The 25,577-nt window shown below is 45.1% G+C and overlaps 1 protein-coding gene across 2 annotated transcripts in view; it reads left to right on the top strand.

Moving 5' to 3' along the window:
* Positions 1-4,851: 4,851 nt before the first annotated feature.
* ELAPOR2 (endosome-lysosome associated apoptosis and autophagy regulator family member 2) overlaps positions 4,852-25,577 on the top strand; it is a 114,328-nt gene continuing 93,602 nt past the window's right edge. The window contains exon 1 of one of the 2 annotated variants that reach the window (XM_033959371.1): positions 4,852-5,078. In XM_033959371.1, coding sequence (XP_033815262.1) covers positions 4,863-5,078 — 216 coding nt within the window. In that variant the 5' untranslated portion in view covers positions 4,852-4,862. The remainder of the gene's footprint in view (positions 5,079-25,577) is intronic. The other variant, XM_033959370.1, reaches the window with a different exon arrangement.

The following is a 25,577-nucleotide window of genomic DNA, read 5'->3' as shown; positions in this document are numbered from 1 at the left end:
CTTATAATTCCATTATAGTATTCTCACCATAAAATCATTGATGCAGTGTTCTGGTTTTCCGAACTGTTTTCCCACAGAGGTGATATCCTGGTTGGCATTGCAATTTTTAATATGAAAAGTAATGAGACTGCCTTTGTTTTTCTTAAGAAGCAGACATGGCAACGCTTTGCTGGTTCTTGTGAAGCTCAAACATTGATGTTTCTGAATTAGCATTTGGACGGCCATAGTCTTCATTATTGGATCACTGCAAGAGGAAGAACTTTGTATGTTTCGTCATGGCAGATGAGGACGACGTGTCTGTGAGAGTACGCCAGCGGTGTGCGGTTGAATTTTGGGTTAAACTTGGAAAGAGCGGTAACGAAACTCTTGAAATGTTATGGCAAGCAAACGGTGGTGAATCAATTAGCCGTTCTCTTCAGATGATGAAGTGAAAAACACTACAACCGCAAAATAGTCTACTGCACGTCTTTGAATCAAGTTTATTTAAAATTTGCATCGGTCACATTGGACACCACAGAAAATCGCTAAATTTTCTAACAAAGGCTCCAATCTATGCTGGTCCTGTGGAAAATCTGTAGTCACGCTACCTCACATGATTTATCTATGTCCACATCTCTAATTGTATTGTGATAAAGCCTGGAACACTATATCCACCATTTTAAACATTAAAGAACCCCTACCTCTTAAAATTATTATTCTTGGTCAACAGGGCCTCGCACATTCTTTGTCTGAATCCAAAGCCCGTTTGCTTAATATATTACTGTTTTGGGCTATACAAAATATCCTGCACTGTTGGAAGGACTGAGTTAAAGAAGAATTTATCGTATGGTGGAATACGGTATGCATAACTACCAAATTTGAAAGCGCTATCCCTAAAAAAATATAACTGTACCAGTCTATTCCACCAAATCTGGAGCCCCGTCCAATCTTATTCTGCTTTGGATCATTGACCTGTAGTACTTCAGTGTTAATATATGAGTTATTCAATGAAGCTATTCTTTGAAGCTTGTTGGGAACCCTTCACGCATACTATCGGCCGTAGTTAAATGTACTGGACATGAGACACGAGTTGTATGGCCTTATAATCAACATAATTTTATGTGCATCATTTGTGATATAAGCAACTAGTTGATTTCATGTTATAGTTAACTGCGGTATATTTGTATATTTTATTGATTATTTGTATATTTTGATTATTTATCTTAAAATTAATAAAATATTTTTGGGAAAAAAATTTGATAAAATAGCTCAATTAGACTTCTAAGCAATGTAGAGGAATAAAATTTGTGACAAACAAAGTAGGACGTACCAACATCTTAAGAGAACAGAATCAAAGGGCAGGAGGGGAGGAAGAACAAATGAGGACAGTTAAAAGAGGCCCAGAATCTAAATACGGAAGCATTGCTGATCTTAATTGCCAGAAGAAAAAAAGATTTCCAATCAGCATTCAAGTGAACCTGTCAATTTAGTCGGTCTTCGAAGGCATCTTTAAATAGGAAGCTCTTAAATCGTTTTTGAGACGCTGCAAAAAAAATGTGCTATGGGCTCCTTTTACTAAGGTGCGCTAGCGTTTTTAGTGCACGCAGGAAATTAGCGTGTGCTATGCTCCTAGAACTAACGCCAGCTCAATGCTGGCGTTAAGGTCTAGCGTGCACAGCAATGTAGCGTGTTAAAGCCCTAACGCGGCTTAGTAAAAGGAACCTTAAATGTGAAGGACGCTGCTTTGAAAAAGAAAAATGTTCAAATCCTGTGGAGTCATCTGATTCCGAACCCCCCCCCCCAAACAAACAAACAAAAAGTCTCATTACTTTTCAATCCGCCCTTGTCGATGTTTGTCTATAGCGATTGTTGATGGAGGACATGGCGGTACTTGAGGGAGTCCAGAGAAGAGCAACTAAGCTAATAAAGGGAATGGAAAACCTCTCATATACTGACAGGCTGAAAGAGCTGGGGCTGTTCTCCCTGGAGAAGCGGAGACTTAGAGGAGACATGATAGAAACCTTCAAGATCCTGAAGGGTATAGAAAAAGTAGACAGGGACAGATTTTTCAGATTAAGGGACACCACAAGTACAAGGGGCACTCGGAGAAGTTGAAAGGGGACAAGTTTAGAACAAACGCTAGGAAGTTCTTTTTCACCCAGAGGGTGGTGGATACATGGAACGCGCTTCCGGAGGCTGTGATAAGCAGAAGCACGCTACAGGGCTTCAAAGAAGGTCTGGATAGGTTCCTAGAGGACAAAGGGATTGAGGGGCACAGATAGGAGTAGAGGTAGGTTATAGGGATAGTCAAGGACCACTGCTCAGGCAATGGGCCTAATGGGCCGCCGCGGGAGCGGACCGCTGGGCGAGATGGACCTCTGGTCTGCCTCAGCGGAGGCAACTTCTTATGTTCTTATGAGGCTGTGGTGTCTAGAAAGTTGACTTTTTCTGAGGAGTCAGTTTTGAATTTGATTGTAGGATGGTGTGTATTGAAAGAGCTGTAAAATTGTTTGAGTCTCTTCTCCCTCGGCCCAAATCATAAAAATGTCCTCAAAGTATGAGGTTTGCATATTGCGGTGCCATCCTTGTGCCCATTTTAGAGAATGGCACGGGGACAAATTTTTCCCCATCCCCGCAGGAGCTCAATTTCCCAGTCCTGTCCCCGTGAGTTTTGTCGCTGTCCCTGCCCCATTCCTATAAGCTCTGCGTTAACCACCCAAGCCACGAATACTTAGGATTTCAAAGCGTTTGAGGCTTGTGCAGATGAGGACGGAGCTTAGGCATTGGTGGAATGAGGCATTATGACATCACAATCTCAGCTCTAGAATGTTGCTACTTAGGATGTTAAAGTGTGAGGCTTGTGCGGATGAGGACGGAGCTCAGGCATTGGTGGAATGAGGCATTATGACATCACAATCTGAGCTCTAGAATGTTGCTACTTAGGATTTTAAAGGGTTTCAGGCTTGTGCGAATGAGGACGGAGCTTAGGCATTGGTGGAATGAGGCATTATGACATCACAATCTCAGCTCTAGAATGTTGCTACTTAGGATGTTAAAGTGTGAGGCTTGTGCGGATGAGGACGGAGCTCAGGCATTGGTGGAATGAGGCATTATGACATCACAATCTGAGCTCTAGAATGTTGCTACTTAGGATTTGAAAGTGTTTGAGGCTTGTGCAGGTGAGGACGGAGCTTAGGCATTGGTGGAATGAGGCATTATGACATCACAATCTCAGCTCTAGAATGTTGCCACTTAGGATTTTAAAGGGTTTGAGGCTTGTGCAAGTGAGGACGGAGCTTAGGCATTGGTGGAATGAGGCATTATGACATCACAATCTGAGCTCTAGAATGTTGCTACTTAGGATTTGAAAGTGTTTGAGGCTTGTGCAGGTGAGGACGGAGCTTAGGCATTGGTGGAATGAGGCATTATGACATCACAATCTCAGCTCTAGAATGTTGCTACTTAGGATTTTAAAGGGTTTCAGGCTTGTGCGGATGAGGACGGAGCTTAGGCATTGGTGGAATGAGGCATTATGACATCACAATCTCAGCTCTAGAATGTTGCTACTTAGGATTTCAAAGTGTTTGAGGCTCGTGCAGATGAGGACAGAGCTTGCAGGAACGGGTCAGGGACAGAAAAAGAACTCGTTGGGATGGAACAGGAAAATGAATTCCCGCGGGGACGGGGAAAAATGTGGTCTTGTGTCATTCTCTAGCATTGCCTCAGGTGGAATCATAAAACAAGATAGCACTTCTTCAACTTCTTTCTAAATAGGGGGGGGGAGGGGGGTTAATTCTATAATTGCGTACCTATATGTAGGTGACCAGAATGCATCTGATGGAACATAGAGTATAAAGGAATATAGGTGCCCACTTTCCTTTACAGAATACTAGCTTATCTGGGTAGGTATGTGTATTTGTGTGTGAGGTAGTAAGGGGTTCTCCCTCCCTGAGGCCCCTGGACAGCAGCGGGGAGCAAGCCCCATAGTAAGCTGCCGTAGTGGAGGAAGGGCAGTCCTACTGAGTCACAGGGGTGGGTCTCAGGCAGAGAGAGCTATAAACGGCCCAGAGTGCAGTGAATCCAAAAGGTCCCCAGGCTTGAGAGAGACTTTCCTAGCTGTGGGCTGAGGCAAAGTCCTGGGAAGAAGTGGAGTTGTGAGTGTGACTTAATAGCATCCTGCACCCCTGGGAGGTAGATTAGGGGAATAATCTCCCAATAGAGGTGGTGGAGACAGAGACTGTGTGTGGAACAGGCATGTGGGATTCTTTAGAGAGAGGTGGAGATAGTGGATGGTGCAGATGGGCAGAATGGAGGGGCCGTTTGGCCTTTAGCTGTCATCATGTTTCTTTGGGTTGTGTTCTTGCCAATGTGCATCACTTTGCATTTGTCCATATTAAATTTAATCTGCCACTGGGACGCCTGGTTTTCCAATTTCCTGCAATTTTTCACAATCCACATGCGTTTTAACAACTTTGAACAGTTTAGTGGTCTTGGTAGGGGGGCCGGCAGCCATCTTTCCCTCCGCCCCTCCTCTTTAATTATGAACTTGCTGCTGGCGTCGGTGTTGCCTCTCGCTCTGACGTCACTTCTGGGCCCCGCACCTAGGGACTGATATCGTAGGGATAGCTGTCACCACGCGAGCAGTAAGTTTGTGGGGGAAGGGAAGGGTGACACGCTCCCGGTCATCTGCAAACTGAATCACTTCACTGGTCCCCATCCAGACCCCTGCGGCACTCCACTGTTTACCCGCCCCCATTGAGACAAATGGCCATTTCAGCAATCTCGGCTCCCTGCATTGTTACTGGTTTCCAGTAGCCAAGGCATGGCCAGCTCGGTTGGCAGTGGATGGGGGGTCCCGTTGCCCTGGGGGCTGCAGAGGGATCATGGCAGGGGCTCCCCAGTTCCCACTGCCAGCTGCGGGCTGCTCCCGGGAACGTTCTGTCCCCGCCCTCCTGTCACTGACGTCACCGGCCGCTTCGGCAGCTGCAGCCGGAGCTGAAGCCGCCGCCGTCGCCGCGATGCACCGGGACCGCTGGCTTCGGCTGGGCTGCGCGCTCCTGCTGGTGGCCGGGGCGTCGGCGCTGCCGCTGTGCACCGAGGTGAGCCGGGGGGACGGGAGGGGGGGGGATGCACCGGTGCTGCTTCTTCTTTTGGAAATACCGCGCACGGATCAGACCTAGAAAAGGAATAGGAGAAGGAGGGGGTGGGGAGAGAGGCACCTCCCTGGGCCGGACCCCCTCACCTCCTGCTTGTGCATGGGCCAGCATTGGCTTCCAGGACTCCCCTCCCCCCATTGTAGAAAAGCCTTAGCCTCATATCTCTGTTAGTTGAATTGGGGCAACTAGGCAGTGCCCGGGGGGAGGGGGAGGGCATTAGCTCCATTGCTGGGGTCTGCACCCAGAGCAGGGCAGGAGGGGGCCCAGGACCACTCATGAGTTTCATACTCTGCCCTTCTGCACCATTCTATATCCACTATTTGAATTTCAGCAGGGTTAAGTATATTTTTGACACGGTGGTGTAGCGGGGTGGGAGGTGCACCTCCCCTGCCGCCGACTGCTTCACGTGCGTGCCCCTTCCCTCATCCCTCTTTAACGTTCACGGCACGAGCAGCAACTCCCAACCCGGCTCTTCCTCCGATGTCACTTCCTAAGCGCGAGTCCAGGAAGTGAAGTCAGAGGAAGAGTCGACGCTGGCACGAGCGGCAGATTGGGGGTTGCAGCTCGTGTGCCAAACTCTAAAGAGGGACGAGGGAAGGGGCGCTGGCGTGTGGCACTGGGGGAGGGGGGTGGAGAAGAGGACAGCTGCCAGCGCCCCCACCAAGACGGCGTCTGGGGCGGATCGCCCCCCCCCCCTTAATATACCACTGCATTCTACACTTCTCCCTCTGTATTCGTGGGGGTTAGGGGCAAAGTTAGCCCGTGAATATAAAAAAAACGCAAATAATATTTGGGCCAGTTCTGCCCTTAACCCCCGCTTCCCCGGCTATTTTAAGGCCTGAAAGCCCCCTTAAGCCTTACCTGGTGGTCTAGCGGGTTTTCAGACAGGAGCGATCTTCCCACGCTCTTGCCCCCTGCAGATCGCTCACAGGAAATGGCTCGAGAGACTATGGGAGCTCAAGGCAGCCATTTCCTGTGAGCAATCTGCACGGGGCAGGAGCGTGGGAAGATCGCTCCTGTCTGAAAACCCGCTAGACCACCAGGTAAGGCTTAAGGGGCGGCTTACAGGGCTAAAAATAGCCTGAAAAATGAAAATGCATTTTTTTGTTTTAAAACCGCAAATAAGCGAATCCGTAGTTTCGGAATTCGCAAAAACAGAGGGGGAAGTGTAGTCCTATTTCAGTATTAAGCTTCAATTGTTGATTCTCAGTTTACCTCATTGGTTATATCTGGTCATTTTGCTACTGTTATGCCAGGGGTGTCAAAGTCCCTTCCCGAGGGCTGCCATCCAGTTGGGTTTTCAGGATTTCCCCAATGAATATGCATGAGCTCTATTTGCATGGACTGCTTTCATTGTATGCTAATAGATCTCATGCATATTCTTTGGGGAAATCCTGAAAACCTCGAGGAGGGACTGTAAGTGTGATGTTGAATTATACCTGCTGTGACTCTCTTCATTAAGGCAGTTAATAAATCCCTATAAATCGCCCTCTTTTTCTGGCATGTCAGAGTCTTCCTGTTTTATGAGCTCTCCTCGCCAGTCTTTGCAATGACAGAGAAAGCCCTCAATGCATGGCACAGCAGGTGAACCTGTCCTTTTAGCAATCGCTGCAACATTTGGGACCCCACCAACCCACCTCCAGATCTTTATAGTCATTTGAATGCAGTGTCAGATAATCTGCGCTCTGAAGATTCAGTTATCCAGTGAGGGAAGGGGCTGCTTTGCTTACCTACTTCAGGCTCGTTTATGCATACATTCAGGGTTTCGGTTTCTAGTTGTTAATCTAGCACTTAACTTTTGCTATTTATTTATTCATTCAATTTTCTCTACTGTTCTCCCAGGGGAGCTCAGAACGGTTTACATGAATTTATTCAGGTACTCAAGCATTTCTCCCTGTCTGTCCCGGTGGACTCACAATCTATTTAATGTGCCTGGGGTAATTGGGGGATTAAGTGACTTGCCCAGGGTCACAAGGGTTTGAACTCACAACCTCAGGGTGCTGAGGCTGTAGCTTTAACCACTGCATCACTCTAGAAATCAAAATGTAGTCAAATTGAGCCAAGTCTAGGATAATCAAGCCATTGTGACATCACTGATGAGGTTGGCTCTTATTGGTGGAATGAGGCATTATGACATCACAAATACCAGCTCTAGTTATCAGAGGCTGAAACTTTTCACAATATTTATTCAATTTTCTATACTGTTCTCCCAGGGGAGCTCAAAAGAGTTTACATTAATTTATTCAGGTACTCAGGCACTTTTCCCTCTGTCCTTATGGGCTCACAATCTCTCTAATGTACCTGAGGCAATGGGGGGATTAAGTGACTTGCCCAGGGTCACAAGGAGCAGTGTGGGTTTGAACCCAGAACCTCGGGGTGCTGAGGCTGGAGTTTTAACCACTGTAAACTTGATAGACCAGTGATTCCCAACCCTGTCCTGGAGGAACACCAGGCCAATCGGGTTTTCAGGCTAGCCCTAATGAATATGCATGAGAGAGATTTGCATATGATGGAAGTGATAGGCATGCAAATTTGCTTCATGCATATTCATTAGGGCTAGCCTGAAAACCCAATTGGCCTGGTGTTCCTCCAGGACAGGGTTGGGAACCACTGTGATAGACTATAGAACAGGCTAAATCAGGGGTCTCAAAGTCCCTCCTTGAGGGCCGCAATCCAGTCGGGTTTTCTGGATTTCCCCAATGAATATGCATTGAAAGCAGTGCATGCACATAGATCTCATGCATATTCATTGGGGAAATCCTGAAAACCCGACTGGATTGCGGCCCTCAAGGAGGGACTTTGAGATCCCTGGGCTAAATCATGCTGAAGAGCTGTAGTCAACGTATGGATGCAGAGCATTTCTTTAAAGACCCAAGGTAGGACTGGGTAGTGGGGCAGCATGCATGGGAAGCTGGTAGTGCCACTGATGTGATGGTTTTGTGCTGTGGTGGGTGGTACCTACTGCTGGACCTGTTTGTGGATAAATTGAGGGTTTTGGTTTCTAGCTGTTAATCTCCCACCAATCTTTGTTTTCTTATCAGGCGGCTTTCTGGGACAAGGAACTGAAACCTTTGTGATTGAGTTCCAGGTCTTACAATCATTTTCGAAAGCAACTGAAGACACATTTGTTCGCAAATTCATCCGTTTTCTTTAGTTTGTAGTATTTGTTAAATTTGGTGAACCGCATCAAACTTATTGATTATGCGGTATAGAAATGACTTGTTCTGTTCTGTAATGAATCTAATACGTCAACTAAAGTACACGTATGTAAAACGAGAGGAGCGAGAACATGGTAAACAGAAGCAGGCAACCCTTATTGGAAATCAATAAAACCCAAAACCTTGCAGAGCTGTCGTTAATGTACAGCAGCGCACGGATCCAATGAGTGAACATCAAATATGTCACACGTGAGCTTCCTGAATAATTAAGGATCTTCGCAACACCTTTCCTTTTCCCGCACTTCAGTTATCGTAAAAAAACAGCAATTGTTCTTGATGTTTTATTTCCCTGAAAGTGCTGAAAAGTGGAAATGACAAAAATGAATGCTCTAGAGCAGGGCTGCCCAAGTCTGGTCCTAGAGATCTACTGGCAGGCCAGGTTTTCAGGATATCCACAATGAATATGCATGAGAGAGATTTGCATGCACTGCCTTCTTGGTATGCAAATCTCTCTCATGCATATTCATTGTGGATATCCTGAAAACCTGGCCTGCCAGTAGATCTCGAGGACCGGACTTGGGTAGTCCTGCTCTAGAGTCTAGCCAGTTTGGGTTTTAGGATTTCCATAATAAATATGCATGGCATGCGATCGACATGCGCACAATCAGTCTTCGATATGTAGACGCACACAGGTTCTGCAATGATCTCTGTTGGCCTCCACCAGGGTCAGGGCTGTCAACTTTTGACTTGGAAAGCTCTTGGAGTTTCCTGAAGCAGGGCTGATCCTTCGTGCTTGAGCGATCGTAGTACTAGGAGACACTGCTGTGGGGGAGGGAAACTGAAGGACTATAAATAGATATCTGGGAAAACCTAGACATGTACCCTTTTTAGGTGACCAGACAGATTTCCAAAACCCTGCAGTTTGTCCAGGTTTTGGAAGACCCCAAGCTCGGGGCTGCATCTGGAGGGCCTCTGAGCGTGCACGGATTGGACACAGTGACATCGTACGCATGTGACATCATCACGTCACATCCACGCATGCTCGGAGGCCCTCGAGCTCGGGGAAGAAGAGACTGGTTTGTGTGGGGGGAGGCCTGGCACTACTCTTGGAACACCCCTGTCTGGCCTACTTCAAAAATTGCTGATCAAAGCCAATATTCACAGCTTTGAAAGGGCAGTAGATGTGTGGAATAGTCTCCCGGTAGAGGTGGTGGAGACAGACTATCTGAATTCAAGAAAGCGTGGGACAGGCACGTGGGATCTGTTAGGGAGAGGAGGAGATAGTGGATGTTGCAGATGGGCAAACTGAATGGGCCATTTAGCCTTTATCTGCCATCATGTTTTTATAATCATAAAGCTCTATGACCTCACAATGCATGTGTAAAGAGCCTTAGCCAATAGGAAGAGGAGATGCAAATGTTAAGAGCCTTAACCAATAGGGAGAGGAGGAGATAGTGGATGCTGCGGATGGACCATTTGGCCTTTATCTGCCATCATGTTTCTATAACCATAAAGCTCTATGACCTCACAATACAGGTGTAAAGAGCCTTAGCCTATAGGAAGAGGAGATGCAAATGTTAAGAGCCTTAGCCAATAGGGAGGGGAGGAGATGGTGCATGGTGCGGATGGGCCATTTGGCCTTTATCTGCCATCATGTTTCTATAACCATAAAGCTCTATGACCTCACAATACAGGTATAAAGAGCCTTAGCCTATAGGAAGAGGAGATGCAAATGTTAAGAGCCTTAGCCAATAGGGAGGGGAGGAGATGGTGGATGGTGTGGATGGGCCATTTGGCCTTTATCAACCATCAGGTTTCTATGTTACTGCCTCATTTAAGTGCCATTAATTGCTGGTTGGCCCACTGAGTGCAATTTAAGTGGGTTGGAACCCCTCCTCTGCTTAAGTCACTTTGAATATTGATTGGTAAATCAGTAGTTACCTGCAGGTAATCATGGTTTTGGTTTTACTATTTATTTGGATTAATTTATTGCCTTTTTGGTATGTATATAAATAGTTTAAAAATTGCTGCTTTGTCTGTTTTCTGGATGCAACCATGACTGTATCCTCTGCCCTTTATTGAGCAGGGCATGATATGCAGCAGTGAGGAAGGGGATAGGGAGGAAGAGCTTCTTTGTGCCTAACCAGGAGGACGACCGTGATGTGTGTGTGCACGGCTTCCCGTTCTCTGCATCCAGCTCAGACTGATTTTCCTCCAGTGATTAAAATTGGCATTTGCCCAGAGACTCACTAGATTAAAGATGACAGCCTGTTATTTCTCGCTACCTTGTTCTGTGCCAATTTCCTGCTCTGTGAATGGGGATGAAGAGGGAGGAATTTTAATCGGTTAAACAAAGGACACCTTTTTTTAATGCTTAGGAAGGATAATTTTATAACAGGCAGGAAAGGTCCACATGCCGTGTCTGTTTTATTAGGGCAATATACAGTTATATGAAAAGCTTAGGACACCTCATGAAATATTCAGTTCTTTCTTAAGAAATGTTCACATATCGATGTCAAATCTTTATTTTTTTATTTATCTCTGGAAAAGAAAGTGATGTAATTGCAGGTAAACAACAAAACTATTCCTTGATTTACTCATGAAACAAAAGATATCCATAAAAATGCATATTCTAACTGAGGAATAAATGAGGACACGCCCACATATCCTCCCACTTAAAGTGGCTCCGATCATACACAGGTGTATCACATCAGGTAAGAACATAAGAATTGCCGCTGCTGGGTCAGACCAGTGGTCCATCGTGCCTCCCATCCCCCCTCCCCAAGAATCCATGGCCAGTCCAACAGCTGAGAGTGGGAATAAAATCTTAAAGATTCAAAAGTGTGAGGTCCTGCCAGAAGTGCTCCCACACCTGACAAAATTTGCGACCCGGGCCAAGAGTCAAGTTTCCCACCTTGCGTCTCTCCAGTGTTGCGTGCACTATCATTAGGGATCTCCCTTGTGCATATGACGGGGGATCACGGGAGAGCCAGTGGGTGAGGATGGCTTTTTTTCCCATCAAAAGGGCTCTGGAGATAAATGCTGACATTCCCCTGGGTTTGGGCGAGGCTATATTAGAAAATCCAAATAACGCCCTCGGTTGCGGAAGCCATCGCCTTCCCCAAAGCGATCATCCACTTTCTTAATATCAGAGGTTATAAGTCACGTTTCTTAAAGAGTTTTTTAACCGGAGAAAAAGACCTAAGTGTTTCTCAGGACCAAACCTGGGAAACTTTCTTTAGCAAATACTTCATTGCCATGGAGAAATATATCCTTGGTCTTAGAAAAACTCCATTATATCTTATATCAATCACTATTGTATTACTTTGAAGTGATCACTGTTAAACCATTTATCATAGGTATTCAATATATTTCAAACAAATAAGAAAACAAACATTTATCTCTTAGTCTCCTGATATTACAAAATCACTGCAGTCTGCAGCTGAAGCCAAGTGCAAATCTATCGCACTCAAAAGGCTAATTTAAATTTCACTTTTAAGTTTCTTCTAGATATCCCATAAATTTCTTTTAGATATCCCGACAGGCCCTGTTTTGCGCATCCGCTGCATCAGGGGACTATCAATTATGTGGTGAGCCGGAAGTGAGACACTGCTTGAATTTTCAATAGAAAGCATGGTCCTGAGAAACACTGAGGTCTTTTTCTCTGGTTAAAAAAACTCTTTAAGAAACGTGACTTATAACCTCTGATATTAAGAAAGAGGCTTTATTGCAAGTCACGCCTTACGCCATCATAAGCATACACTAAGGGATTCTTTTACTAAGGCGTGCTAGTGCGTCTTAGCACGTGCGAAATGCTAATGCATGCTAACAAGTCCTTTATATCCCATGGACGTGTTAGTGTTTAGCGTGTGCTAAGATGCACTAGCAAGCCTTAGTGTGATAAAAATTATATAGTGATACCAAACACACAAAGCAAAAGCACTTGTATCAAAATATTTTTTTCTACGATAACTTGTTTCCGGCTTCTCAAGGCTAAATGCTCAAAACCGGCTTAGAATGAAATACTTACCTCAGGTGCTTTCCCTCTCTCAGTTCATGCTGTTGCTTTGGTTGGTGAAATTTTAACTCTTGTAATAAATCCTCACATCTTACTGACATTCTTCCCAGGCTCTACCAAGCTCAGTTTCGGGGAAAAAAGTCCCTTCCTCAGGAGCCTTTGATATGGTGCCAAAACCACAATTGATTGAAAATTGCAGTTGGGATTGCGTGGTTGTGAAAACAAAGCCGCTAATGAGTCGGAGGGAGAGAGGTTTTCTGAAGCTTTTCAACAGTTGAAGTGACGTCATCTTCAACAAACTTGATTGTCCACAAACACTGGAGAAATTGACAGAAAGTTGTGGACAAACCCAGACCGAAAGGCCCGATTAAAGAATAGAATTCCATTCAATACTCTTGGTTAACATAGAAACATAGAAGTATTTCCTGGTGTCGCCATGGAATCTTCCCCCCTTAAGTTTTAACAGATGCCCTCGTGTCGATGTGGGACCCTTCAGAAAAAAGATTTCTTCCTCCACTTCAGTACGACCTGTGATGTATTTGAATGTTTCTATCAATTTCCCCCTTTCTCTGCGCTCTTCGAGAGAATATAAGCGCAGTCTGGTCAGACGTTCTTCATATGGGATATCTTTAAGTCCTGAGACCATCCTAGTGGCCATTCTTTGGATCGACTCCATTCTCTTCACATCCTTTTGGTAATGAGGCCTCCAAAACTGGACACAGTACTCCAGGTGAGGTCTCACCAAGGATCTGTATAATGGTAGTATGACTTTAGGCTTTCGGCTGATGAAGCTCCTGATGCAACCCAGCATTTGTCTAGCCTTTGCTGAAGCTCTCTCCACCTGAATGGCAGCTTTCATGTCTTCTCGGATGAGAACTCCCAAGTCCCTTTCTGCAGTAGTTCTTGTTAAGTTTTCACCGTTCAGGGTGTATGTTCTGCATGGATTTCCGCTCCCGAGGTGCATTACTTTGCAATTTTTGGCATTAAAGTTTAGACCATGGGGGTATGATAGTGTCAAGTTCTAAAATCCAATACTGCTCCCGCAAATGAATGCGGGCCCTCTTATCTCCCACAAATGAGTCAAGAATACGCTCAATCTCAAACCATTTAAGATCTTGGAAAATACGGACTTTTCCCATGGGGGCTGTAACCACTGTCGTGTGTATTCTGTTCTTATGCTCCAGGAGTCTTGTCCTTCCTGCCTTGTGGTACAACCTACATACATCAATTGGCAGGGACAGATGATTACATAAATAACTCACACAGATTTACATGTAGTAGAGCTGTACCTTTGTATGTTTTCTCATTCCGTGGATGGACAAAAGAATCACTACATAAAGATGTATTTCAGACAGTACACTCATTACATGGACTTTGCCATTTGAGAAACACACAAAGATATAAGTTAGCCTTCCCTTCCTTTAAGGGAATTAAATCTGCTGGGAAGCTCAGTCGATCTTTTGTTTTCAAGTTTGTAGAGATCTGCAATGAACTTCCTGACTCCATTAGGCTTTTAGGCCAGCTGCAATTATTTCGTAAATTCCTGAAAACTTTGTTGTCCTCACAATTTTTAAATGGTTTAACTACAGCCTCAACAAAATAATAATATTATAGTTATTTTTCTTATGTACTTTAGTTTTTAATTAGTTCTTCCTTCTCCTATGTTTTCTGCTTTGTACTCTAGTCTTAATTACATGTGAACCGAGTCGAGCTCCACTGGGAGATGACCCGGTTTATAAACCAAAGATTAGATTAGACCCCCTTTAACCAACTTACTGGGTTTACTCTTGTTAGATGGTTGGTCAAGTTCTTAGGTCTCGTGAAAGCTACATAGAAACATAGAAAGTGACGGCAGATAAGGGCCAAGGCCCATCAAGTCTGCCCACACCAATGACCCTCCCCTACCTCCCTTTGCGAAGAGAACCCACCATTCGATCCCATTTAGCTTTAAATCAGGCACACTGCTGGCCTCAATTACCTGTATCGGAAGACCATTCCATCGATCCACCACCCTCTCGGTGAAGAAGTATTTTCTGGTGTCACCATGCAATGTCCCTCCCCTGATTTTCCATGGATGCCCTCGTGTTGACGTGGGTTCCTTGAAGAAGAAGATATCCTCCCCCACCTCGATACGGCGTGTGAGGTATTTGAATGTTTCGATCATGTCCCCCCTCTCCCTGCGTTCCTCTAGGGAGTAGAGCTGCAATTTATTCAGCCGTTCCTCATATGGGAGATCCCTGAGCCCCGTGACCATCCGTGTGGCCATTTGCTGGACCGATTCGAATCTCAGCACATCTTTGCGGTAATGTGGTCTCCAGAATTGTACACAGTATTCCAGATGGGGTCTCACAATGGACCTATATAATGGCATTATGACTTCGGGCTTGCGGCTAACGAAACTCCTGTGTATGCAACCTATGATTTGTCTGGCCTTAGATGAAGCTTTCTCCACTTGAATAGCAGTCTTCATGTCCTCACTGATGATTACCCCTAAGTCTCGTTCCGCTACAGTTCTCTCTAGGATCTCACCATTAAGAGTGTAAGTCTTACATGGATTTTTGTTGCCAAGGTGCATGACCTTGCATTTTTTGGCATTGAAATTTAGTTGCCAGGTCCTGGACCAATTCTCCAGTATGAGGAGGTCGTGTGCCATACTATCGGTCTTGGATTTGATGTCAGGTCCTGTTGTGTTCTTGTCTACTATATTGCATAATTTGGCGTCATCGGCGAATAACGTTAATTTACCCTGAAGCCCCTCAGCTAAGTCCCTTATGCAGGGACCCTCCCGGAAAACTTCATGCATGGACAGCACATGCCAGTGCTTTTGGATAGTAGTTTTGTCAGAATAGGTAAGTACACACACCTGCTTGTCCATGGGGGGTGGGGGTGTCTTTGCTCAGGTTGCATTAGGGGGTAAAGATCTAGAACAATTGCTTTTGCTTACTAACACTTCTGGTGAATTTAGGAGACCCCTAAAAACATATCTTTTCCTGATGTACTTAGGTAGCTGATTTGTTTAATTGTATTACACAATAATTGATCTTTAGGGCTCTCAGTTACTAGTTCTTAATCTTTGCAAGTTTTACTTAATTTGTAACATTTTTTAACTATTGTAAACCACGTAGAACTATACGGTCCTGCGGTATATGAACTGTTATTATTAAAAGACTGGGATTTGCATAAAGCGCCCTCAAGTATGCCCGTTGTCCATTCTGGATACCGTCTGGCCCGAAATCTTTGCAGCAGGCTTTTAGGGCTCCTTTTATGAAGCTCAGCGCTGGCGTTAGCGTCTAGCGCCGCCAGCAGTTTAACGCACGCTATCATGCACGTTAAACCGCTAACGCAGCTTCGTAAAAAGAGCCCTTAGTCTAGAGAGGGGCCCTGCATACGTGAACTACTTATCCTAGAATTACCCGTGTCCAGCAAATTTTACCTCCCTCTGTTGCTGTCTGTCTTTCTCCTTTAAAGCAAGAAACATGTGAAGAATCAAAGAACTAAACCGATTCACTTAGCAGCCATAGAAAAGCTCCTGGTTCTCCAGCTGTCGAACGTTATAATATTGAAAATGCTTGAGTACCTGATTGTAAAAAACCACTTAGATAACCTTGAGAGGCGGTATATAAAATCCTAATAAACTTGAAACTTGATTGATGTCTAGAGCTCTTGAAATTCTGCTGCTGTGTGTTAAAATGATCGCTCATTTATAATCGCTAACAATGTACTGTACAATCTCCTCGCTGCTTGTGCCATAATTAAAAGGCATACTGAGGGGTGGCTTTATAAATTTCTGCGCATTTTCCTTGATTTGGAAAAACCCAAGTTAATGCATAATATATAGAAACATGACGGCAGAAAAGGGCTACAGCCCATCAAGTCTGCCCACTCTACTGACCCACTCCATTAAGTCTGAGTACTAATGACCTAGTTCCTAAACTCGACCCTCGTAAGGATCCCACTAGGGCATCCCATTTATTCTTAAAGTCAATAACGCTGGTGGCCTTGATCACCTGCTCTGGAAGCTACAACCCTTTCTGTGAAGAAATACTTCCTTACGTCACTATCGAATTTCCCTCCTCTGAGTTTGAGCGGATGCCCCCTTGTGACCGAGGGTCCTTTGAGAAAGAAGATGTCTTCTTCCACCTCTTCCACCTCGACAATGCTCCAATCTCTGGCCAGGCCTATCCCGAGCTGCGTTTTCTGAGAAAGCTGAAAGAACATTAGGATCAATTTATGGAAGTAACATTCATAGAGATTAGAGAGGATTTGCAATTGAATTTTCAGTGTTTGTCTTGCCCTGCGTTGGGCTAGTGACATTCCTGTTTATCACACTGTATGCATGATAAGAAAATTCCGCTCCATCACAACTTTAAAAATAGGTCAAAACACGCAGAGAGATAAGTGACTGCTTGGCGTTATCAGCTGTAAAGATTTGCTTTCCTATATATGGAAGAATAAACTGCCCCTGCCCTCTGCGTGTCAAAGGTGGAGAAAATCGCTCTCTTGAGTCCACCTTCGAGCTCCGGGGCTCCAAGATTTGGAATAGCCTTCCGGCCTGCCTACGACAAATCCCTTCCTACCTTCATTTCAGGAAGCCATTAAAAATGCATCTATTCTCACTGTAATCCGGGACTGTCTGATCCTTCATGGTATGAATCTTATTAATTTTAGGTAAGCCACAATGTTTCCTATCAGACAATTGCGTTGTATAAAGAAACAATATGGTATGGTTGTTCAATCTTTGCTCTACATCATTCACGAACGGTGGAAGCAATCAGCTTTTGGGAGATATTTAGTCTGTGATACGTTAATGTCATTTGCAGACGGGCTCCTACGGCATGGCCTGACATTTTATTAAATTCAGAACAATAGGCTTGAATAGTGAAACTTAGATCGGGTGGCCAGCCGTGTAAAATTAACACAAAAGGGATAATAGCCCTGAAGAAACCCCCTTTTTAGGGGTGAAACATGTTGGCATATGTATCCCTTACCAACAGCTACTAACCATCCCGGTGAAGCTAAGTATCGACCTTAAACTCATTAGCCATATTTATTGTTTTAAAATTAGCAAAGAGAGTTTAACACACACGAGTAAAATTAGTAAAAGTAAAAAGAAAAAAGAAAGAAAAAAATGTTTATATCATTTTCACATTTGATATTGACCCGATGACGATAGGGTGTGTAAAGCCAAGGGATATGATCATATTGATCCCTGGTGGCATCTCTGAGGGCCATATAAACTGATTCATTCACCTTAGTTACAAGGTATAAAGGGTCATTTACAACATCACCTTGGCTGACATTTTATTAAGCATGAGCAGAGCTCTCTGGAGAGAACATAAGAATTGCCTTCATGGGTCAAACCAATGGTCCATCTAGCCCAGGGGTCTCAAAGTCCCTCCTTGAGGGCCGCAATCCAGTTGGGTTTTCAGGATTTCCCCAATGAATATGCATGAGATCTATGTGCATGCACTGCTTTCAATGCATATTCATTGGGGAAAACCCAGCTGGATGGTGGCCCTCAAGGAGGGACTTTGAGATCCGTGATCTAGCCCATTCTCACAGTGGCCAATCCTGGTCACCAGTAACATTTGAAGTGATCATCCAGAGAACTTTGTTCACCTTTGCATTTGAATTCAGCGTTTGTATTTTTGATATACGAATGAGCAATTCAGATTTTTCCTGATTTGTCTAGGGCAGTGTCCCGCAAACTTTGTCGAGCCACAGCACACTAGATGTAGTGACTGCGGCTCGAGGCATCTAGAAGTGCGTGGACGTCATCACAGCAATGTCAGTGCATGCGTGAAGGCCCTCCAGACAGGCCCTGAACCGCCAGTGCGGGGGGAGGAGAGGGGCAGTAGAGAAGAGGAGCGGCATTGACATTGGCTGATTGCCGTGCGAGGCGTGTCCTGTAGACAGCCGGCGCCTCTCCTCCTCCCCAGTGTGTCACGGCACACTTGAAATCTCGGGAGGCACACAGTTTGTGATAACACTGGTCTAGAGCAGTGGTTCCCAACTCTGCCCTGGAGGACCACCAGGCTAATCGGGTTTTCAGGCTAGCCCTAATGAATATGCATGAGAGAGGTTTGCATATAATGGAAGTGAGAGGCATGCAAATCTGCTCCATGCATATTCATTAGGGCTAGCCTGAAAACCTGATTGGCCTGGTGGTCCTCTAGGACAGGGTTGGGAACCACTGGTCTAGAGAAACACAGACGAGACCCCAGGAATTTATGGAGTTGAGGACTAGGCATGAAATATGTGTTGAAATTTCCTTGTCAATGCGTGATATTCCTTCTATGACCCAAGTCAGCTATTGGACTTTGCTAAAGAGGAATTAAAAGCCGCTGTACTGGGTGTTAGGGAAGGTAGTGGAAGATGTAAATCATATATTTCTTTTCCATCTTGGATCATATTTCCTTTTATGATGAGTTTATTTCAGTGGTAATGATTAATTCGTTTTGTAATATTCCTTTTTCTGTTTTATCGCAGGAGTTCTGTGGTTTGGAATTATACATTTTCTTCAATAAGTAAATAATTAAAAAAACTAATGTACTGTCACAATCCCCTTCTTTTACTAACGCATTGCGTAGGTTTAGCACCGGCAGCGGTGGTAACTGCTCCGGCGCTCGCTATGAGCGCCAGAGCAGTTACCAGTGCTGCCGGCACTAAAACCCGCGCTACGCGTTAGTAAAAAGAGGGGAAATGTGATCCATCTTGCAAGAAACCCTCCCCCAAACAATTGGACGTAGCCAAGTTTTATTCAAATCTTACTGTCCCGCAGCAAGAATCAAAAACCTTCCGGGCAGCTTACAAGCTAAAATCTAAATAACCATAAAATCAATCTCTCTTATAATAAAACGCTAAGCGTGCATGCGCACTCGCACCGCCGTATTGCCTGATCTGTAGTTCCGTGGCCGGCAGAGTGCGCATACGCGCTTACCACACACGGCCAGACAAAGTTCAGATGCGCTCCAGGTCGGCGAGTCGATGGTGTCTAGGATCCATTCCTGGTAGCGGGGGGTCAGCGCCGGGGCCAGGGGGGGGGAGGTGGCGGCGGGCCCGCCATGTCGATGAGGAGGAGACACAGGGTGCGAGCGAGGCTGAAGGGAGCCATAGGGGCTTGCGCGCGCTGACCTCTGGGCACGCGGGCAGGAGTCGTCGTCGCCGCCGAGGTGGGCTTTTAAGGAGGACTGGGACAGTTGCAGCTAGGCGCCCTGGCGGGTTTCCATCTTCATCCAATAGGGAATAGCTTACGGTCCACCGGTTCAAAACTGCTAAAATTGCTTCTTTAGAGGAACTGATTTGATCAGTAACTCTTGCAGTTTTAGCACAAGTCCCATATATCTACTAGCACCCGTTAATGTAACAGGCTAAAACACTAGTTAAAATAAAATAAAATTCCAATTCAATTCCAAGAAACTTATAAAATCAAAAATCAAATCATGTTGTGTCTTTACAGGATTCTCTCGGTGCTGAAATATTACGATTTATTTTCAAGGGCGTCAGAAAAAAAGAAATGTTTTTAATTCAGTTTAAAAACTTATCAAGTGTTCCTATTACTCAAAGGGCTCCTTTTACTAAGGTGCACTAGCGTTTTTAGTGTATTAACGCGCGCTACGAGGAAAAACTAACGCCAGCTCAAGGAGCCCAAAGTGTTAATGGTGTAGAATTCCAACGTAGCTGCCCTAATATCTCGAGCACCTGTAAGAACGTACCAGAAGGTGAGCAAAGTTGATGAGAAAAGAGGCGAGCAAGATGCTTCGATGTTCAGCAGAGAGGTTGGGCTGCTGCATAATCAATCCACTTGAAATGGAAGACGCAAAAAGCCACAGTGGTGTCTGATAAACAAGAGGAGAGAGGTGCGTCCCTGGGGATGTGTTCAGATTAATCCCCCAGCTGCCGCCTTAGCAAACTAGCTGCTACCTAAGCCTCGGTTCTCAAAGGTTCTAATATCACGTAAAGCTAATAACAGGGATGAATCATAACTGCGTTGATTTTGAAGTGAGTCACACACGAAGGGGGCGTCGTGGAAAACCAGTGCAATCCAGTTCACGTGAATCATGTACCCTAACGAGGAAAAATAGATAAGAACCAAAATCCCAGATCCAATCTCATTTTGCTAATTTTCTGGGCACATTTTATTTGCACCTGCCTTGAAAACACAAAATGAAGTGGGAGGTGCATTTCAGCAAACTGGCAGCAGTTATTAAGAGCCTTTTCAATGCATAGTCTGGGCCAAATTTGGCTGGAATCCCAAATGCAATAGTTGCTTCATAAAATTCTGAGCTCAGGGTTTCAGACGTGAGGTGCTCAGCCCCTACCTAGGAACGCTCTGAATTTGACCTGGGAAGCTGGGAATTTCCGTTAAGTCTTCTAACCCCTGAGAATTCTTTAGATCTTAGCTCTTCTCCTGTTCCCTGCAGATTACTTGCTCTGGGAAGCAATGTACCCTTTCCCCGCTCTGTCCACTCCAACTTCACTCCTTCGATTACTACTGCTACACTACTTATCACTTATAGAACACTGAAAGGCTGTATATTTTGACATTTATAGATGGTCCCTGCTCAGAAGAGCTTACCAAGTGTATTAAAATTTGATATGAAGCTTATAATAGCTGTCTAAGCGGTGTACAAGGTTACAATATAAAAAGTTATGACATGACATGACGTATAAGAACGAGTGGAAGAGAGGGTTGAACTACAATTTTAAATTTGGATAGACAGACATGACATAAAGAATTGGGGATGCAGAACCCAAGGTGAGAGGAGTTAAGAGTCAAAAGCACTCTCAAAGAGGCTTGATTCATAAACAGCATGCCCAACTGGAATCCGTGCACACCCTAAATTGGCTTGGTAGTTGACCATGCCATTGAAGTCCAACTAACCCTTCCCTAAAACCCCCCAAACAAAACCCCAATCAATTAAAAGTTCCATGCAGAAATCGGAACGACGTCTACTTGAAAGTAGGCATGGTTGGAGTGAAGACTAGATGTGGTTGACTTAGGTCTTGCTGGGAATCTGTGTTAGGTGCTGGTAAATTAGACCAGGAAAACCTTGGACTAATATACAGCGCCTACCCCAAGGATGCCTAAACGTGCCAAGACACTTCTATGATTCTATAAGTGGCACTTAGTTGGTTTTTGGCAAGTCCAGCACCGTTCAGTCTGGGCTTTCTGGACCAAAGATCTGCCAGCTCTTGAAGGTACATTCGGGACACAGCAGCATTTCTCATCCATCTGTTCATACTGTCTTCTTCCAGGTTGAAGCGGTGCATAGTCTGGGGAAGTCTCTTCTCATTCTGTAGCAGTCTCTCTCCTAAACTAAACTAAACCTTAGGTTTGTATACCGCGCCATCTCCGCGAGCTTAGAGCTCGGCATGGTTTACAGAGTTAGGATAGAAAGGAACTACAATGAAGGGTTATAGGAGAGGAACTAAGAAGATAGAGAGGGACAAGGGTACCAGAGAGCGGGAGCTGATTAGAATTTTGAAAAAAGCCAAGTTTTCAAGTGTTTGCAGAAGGATTGGAGGGAGCTTGAATTTCTGAGCGGGGATGTGAGGTTGTTCCAGAGTTCTGTGGTTCTAAAGGGGAGGGATGTTCCAAGTTTTCCTGCGCGGGATATTCCTTTTGTAGAGGGGAACACACTTTGCTTACCTCTTGTCTCTCATCTAGAGGTTCACCTTGCTGAAAGATCTGGAAGGTGGATCATGAGATTCTGGTCATCCCATATACGTTCTAGTGCAGAGGCAGCAAAACATTTTGGTTGGAGGGACCAGTGAAACCAACCTCTGCCTCTGCCCTGTAAGTTCCTAGCTGCAGCCTTCACATGGGGCAAATGGTTGGTTGAGCTGGCCAGCTGGGCCACAACCCTGTTCTGCTCCTAATCTGTGGCATGCTGTCACAGATAATTGCAGACTTTTTCATTTTGCTCAAGTGATATCGCACTTTTTCACAGAGGAAATGTGTTTTATGTTTGGCCTTGAAGTTTCATCTCTCTCCTCGGTTCTTCCAATTCAGTCAGCCAAAGAAATAGGAACAGGCTGCCAGTGAAGAGGAACCCAGTGCAAAACAGACGTTAAAGCTTGAATATGCCAACAGAAGTATATACTGTGGTCTTGTTTTCTTGGTCATGCTGCAAAATACTGGTAGTTAATCTTCAAATTAAAAGCAAGTATGAAGGATAATTATAAACCAGATTCATATGTACATAAGAATAGCCTTCCTGGGTCAGACCAATGGTCCATCAAGCCTATTCCCTTCCCTTGTTCAAAAACAGACCGAAAACCCACCTGTTTGATATAGCTTTCAATCCTTAACCCTACTCTTCTGCCCTCCAACCCAGCCCGCTGATTAACCAATCCCGTTAACTGTATCCATGACATCCTGTTTGTCTGTCTTGGCTCTTTGGAGCAGGGACTATTTTCTTACTCTTTGTGACTCTGTATAGCGCTGCATGCATCTGGTAACGCTATAGAAATAATTAATAGTAGTAGTAGTAGTAGCCTGTTCTCATGGTGGCCAATCCAGGTCCCTAGTACCTGGCCAAAACCCAAGGAGTAACAACATTCCATATAGAATCCCAAAGAATAGCAAGATTCTGGAATCCCAAAGAGTAACAAGATTCTAGAATCCCAAAGAAAAGCAACATTCCATGCTACCGATCCAGGGCAAGCAGTGGCTTCCCCCGTGTCTATGGACTTTTCCTCCAGGAACTTGTCCAAACCTTTCTTAAAACCAGCTATGCTATCTGCTCTTACCACAACCTCTGGCAACGCGTTCCAGAGCTTAAATTCTCTGAGTGATATTAGTTTGAAACCCCATTTTATCAGCTACTCTGGATTTTGTAGACTTCAGTCATATTGTGATCCTGTGATTGGGCCAAGAGATCATTACCCATCACACATCTGTCCCCAGGCACCTCTAGTCTTCATAGAAACATAGAAGATGATGGCAGAAAAGGGCTACAGCCCATCAAGTCTGCCCACTCTGCTTACCCACCCCCTGTCTATGCCCTAATGACCCAATTTCCTTATCTTGACCCTCGTAGGGATCCCACATGGGTATCCCATTTATTCTTAAAGTCTGGCACGCTGTCTGCCTCGATCACCTGCACTGGAAGCTTGTTCCAATGATCAACCACTCTCTCTGTGAAGAAATACTTTCTGGTGTCTGCAGCAGCCACCCTCTCCTCCTCTCCCTATTGGCTAAGGCTCTTAACATTTGCATCTCCTCTTCCTATAGGCTAAGGCTCTTTACACCTGCATTGTGATGTCATAGAACTTTCTGATTATAGAAACATAGAAACATGATGGCAGATAAAGGCCAAATGACCCATCATAGAAACATAGCAACATAGAAGATGACGGCAGAAAAGGGCTCCAGCCCATCAAGTCTGCCCACTCTGCTTACCCACCCCCTGTCTATGCCCTAATGACCCAATTTCCTTATCTTGACCCTCGTAGGGATCCCACATGGGTATCCCATTTCTTCTTAAAGTCTGGCACGCTGTCTGCCTCGATCACCTGCACTGGAAGCTTGTTCCAATGATCAACCACTCTCTCTGTGAAGAAATACTTTCTGGTGTCTGCAGCAGCCACTCTCTCCTCCTCTCCCTATTGGCTAAGGCTCTTAACATTTGCATCTCCTCTTCCTATAGGCTAAGGCTCTTTACACCTGCATTGTGATGTCATAGAACTTTCTGATTATAGAAACATAGAAACATGATGGCAGATAAAGGCCAAATGACCCATCATAGAAACATAGAAGATGACGGCAGAAAAGGGCTACAGCCCATCAAGTCTGCCCACTCTGCTTACCCACCCCCTGTCTATGCCCTAATGACCCAATTTCCTTATCTTGACCCTCGTAGGGATCCCACATGGGTATCCCATTTCTTCTTAAAGTCTGGCACGCTGTCTGCCTCCATCACCTGCACTGGAAGCTTGTTCCAATGATCAACCACTCTCTCTGTGAAGAAATACTTTCTGGTGTCTGCAGCAGCCACTCTCTCCTCCTCTCCCTATTGGCTAAGGCTCTTAACATTTGCATCTCCTCTTCCTATAGGCTAAGGCTCTTTACACCTGCATTGTGATGTCATAGAACTTTCTGATTATAGAAACATAGAAACATGATGGCAGATAAAGGCCAAATGACCCATCATAGAAACATAGAAACATAGAAGATGAGGGCAGAAAAGGGCTACAGCCCATCAAGTCTGCCCACTCTGCTTACCCACCCCCTGTCTATGCCCTAATGACCCTCGTAGGGATCCCACATGGGTATCCCATTTATTCTTAAAGTCTGGCACGCTGTCTGCCTCGATCACCTGCACTGGAAGCTTGTTCCAATGATCAACCACTCTCTCTGTGAAGAAATACTTTCTGGTGTTGCCATGAAATTTTCCGCCCCTGAGTTTGAGCGGGTGCCCTCTTGTGGCCGAGGGTCCCTTGAGAAAGAAAATATCATCTTCCACTTTGACACGTCCCGTGAGGTACTTAAATGTTTCGATCATGTCTCCCCTGTCCCTACGTTCCTCGAGAGTGTAGAGCTGCAATTTGTTCAGTCTCTCTTCGTTCGAGAGATCCTTGAGCCCTGAGATCATCCTTGTGGCCGTCCGCTGAACTGATTCAATTCTGCGCACATCTTTACTGTAATGTGGCCTCCAGAATTGCACACAGTACTCCAGATGAGGTCTCACCATGGCCCTGTACAACGGCATTATGACTTCAGGCTTTCGGCTGACGAAACTTCTATTGATACAACCCAATATCTGCCTTGCCTTAGATGAAGCTTTCTCCACTTGATTGGCAGTTTTCATGTCTGCACTGATGATTACTCCTAAATCTCGTTCTGTTGAAGTCCTAGTTAAAGTTTCTCCGTTCAAAAAGTATGTCCTGCATGGATTTCCGCTTCCGAGGTGCATGACCTTACATTTCTTAGCATTGAAGCCTTCTCATCCACCAGGCACTGTTAAAACAACAACACTTTTTATTCATACTCTGTAAAACTCCTGACCGGGTCCCACTAGGCACTTCTTGGTTATCACTGGGTCCTCTCTAGACTCTGTTCTTCAGGGGCTGCTGACGTTTATGTCTTATCAGACAAGAGTGGGATGAAAAGCCACAGGAGGGCCATGTTAAGATACGTTTGCATTCGGTTTTTGCATCTCGGTATTTTGGGCACCTCAAAGTTTGGACTGAGGACAGAGAGCGAGCGAGCAGGGAGACTCTATGGGGTGCAGAAATAGTCCATCTATGGGTGTGTTAATT

Source organism: Geotrypetes seraphini, chromosome 9 (assembly GCF_902459505.1).
Source record: "Geotrypetes seraphini chromosome 9, aGeoSer1.1, whole genome shotgun sequence".
Lineage (NCBI taxonomy): Eukaryota > Metazoa > Chordata > Amphibia > Gymnophiona > Dermophiidae > Geotrypetes > Geotrypetes seraphini.
Note: the sequence above shows the minus strand (reverse complement) of the source record. Positions and strands in the feature narration are given on the sequence as shown.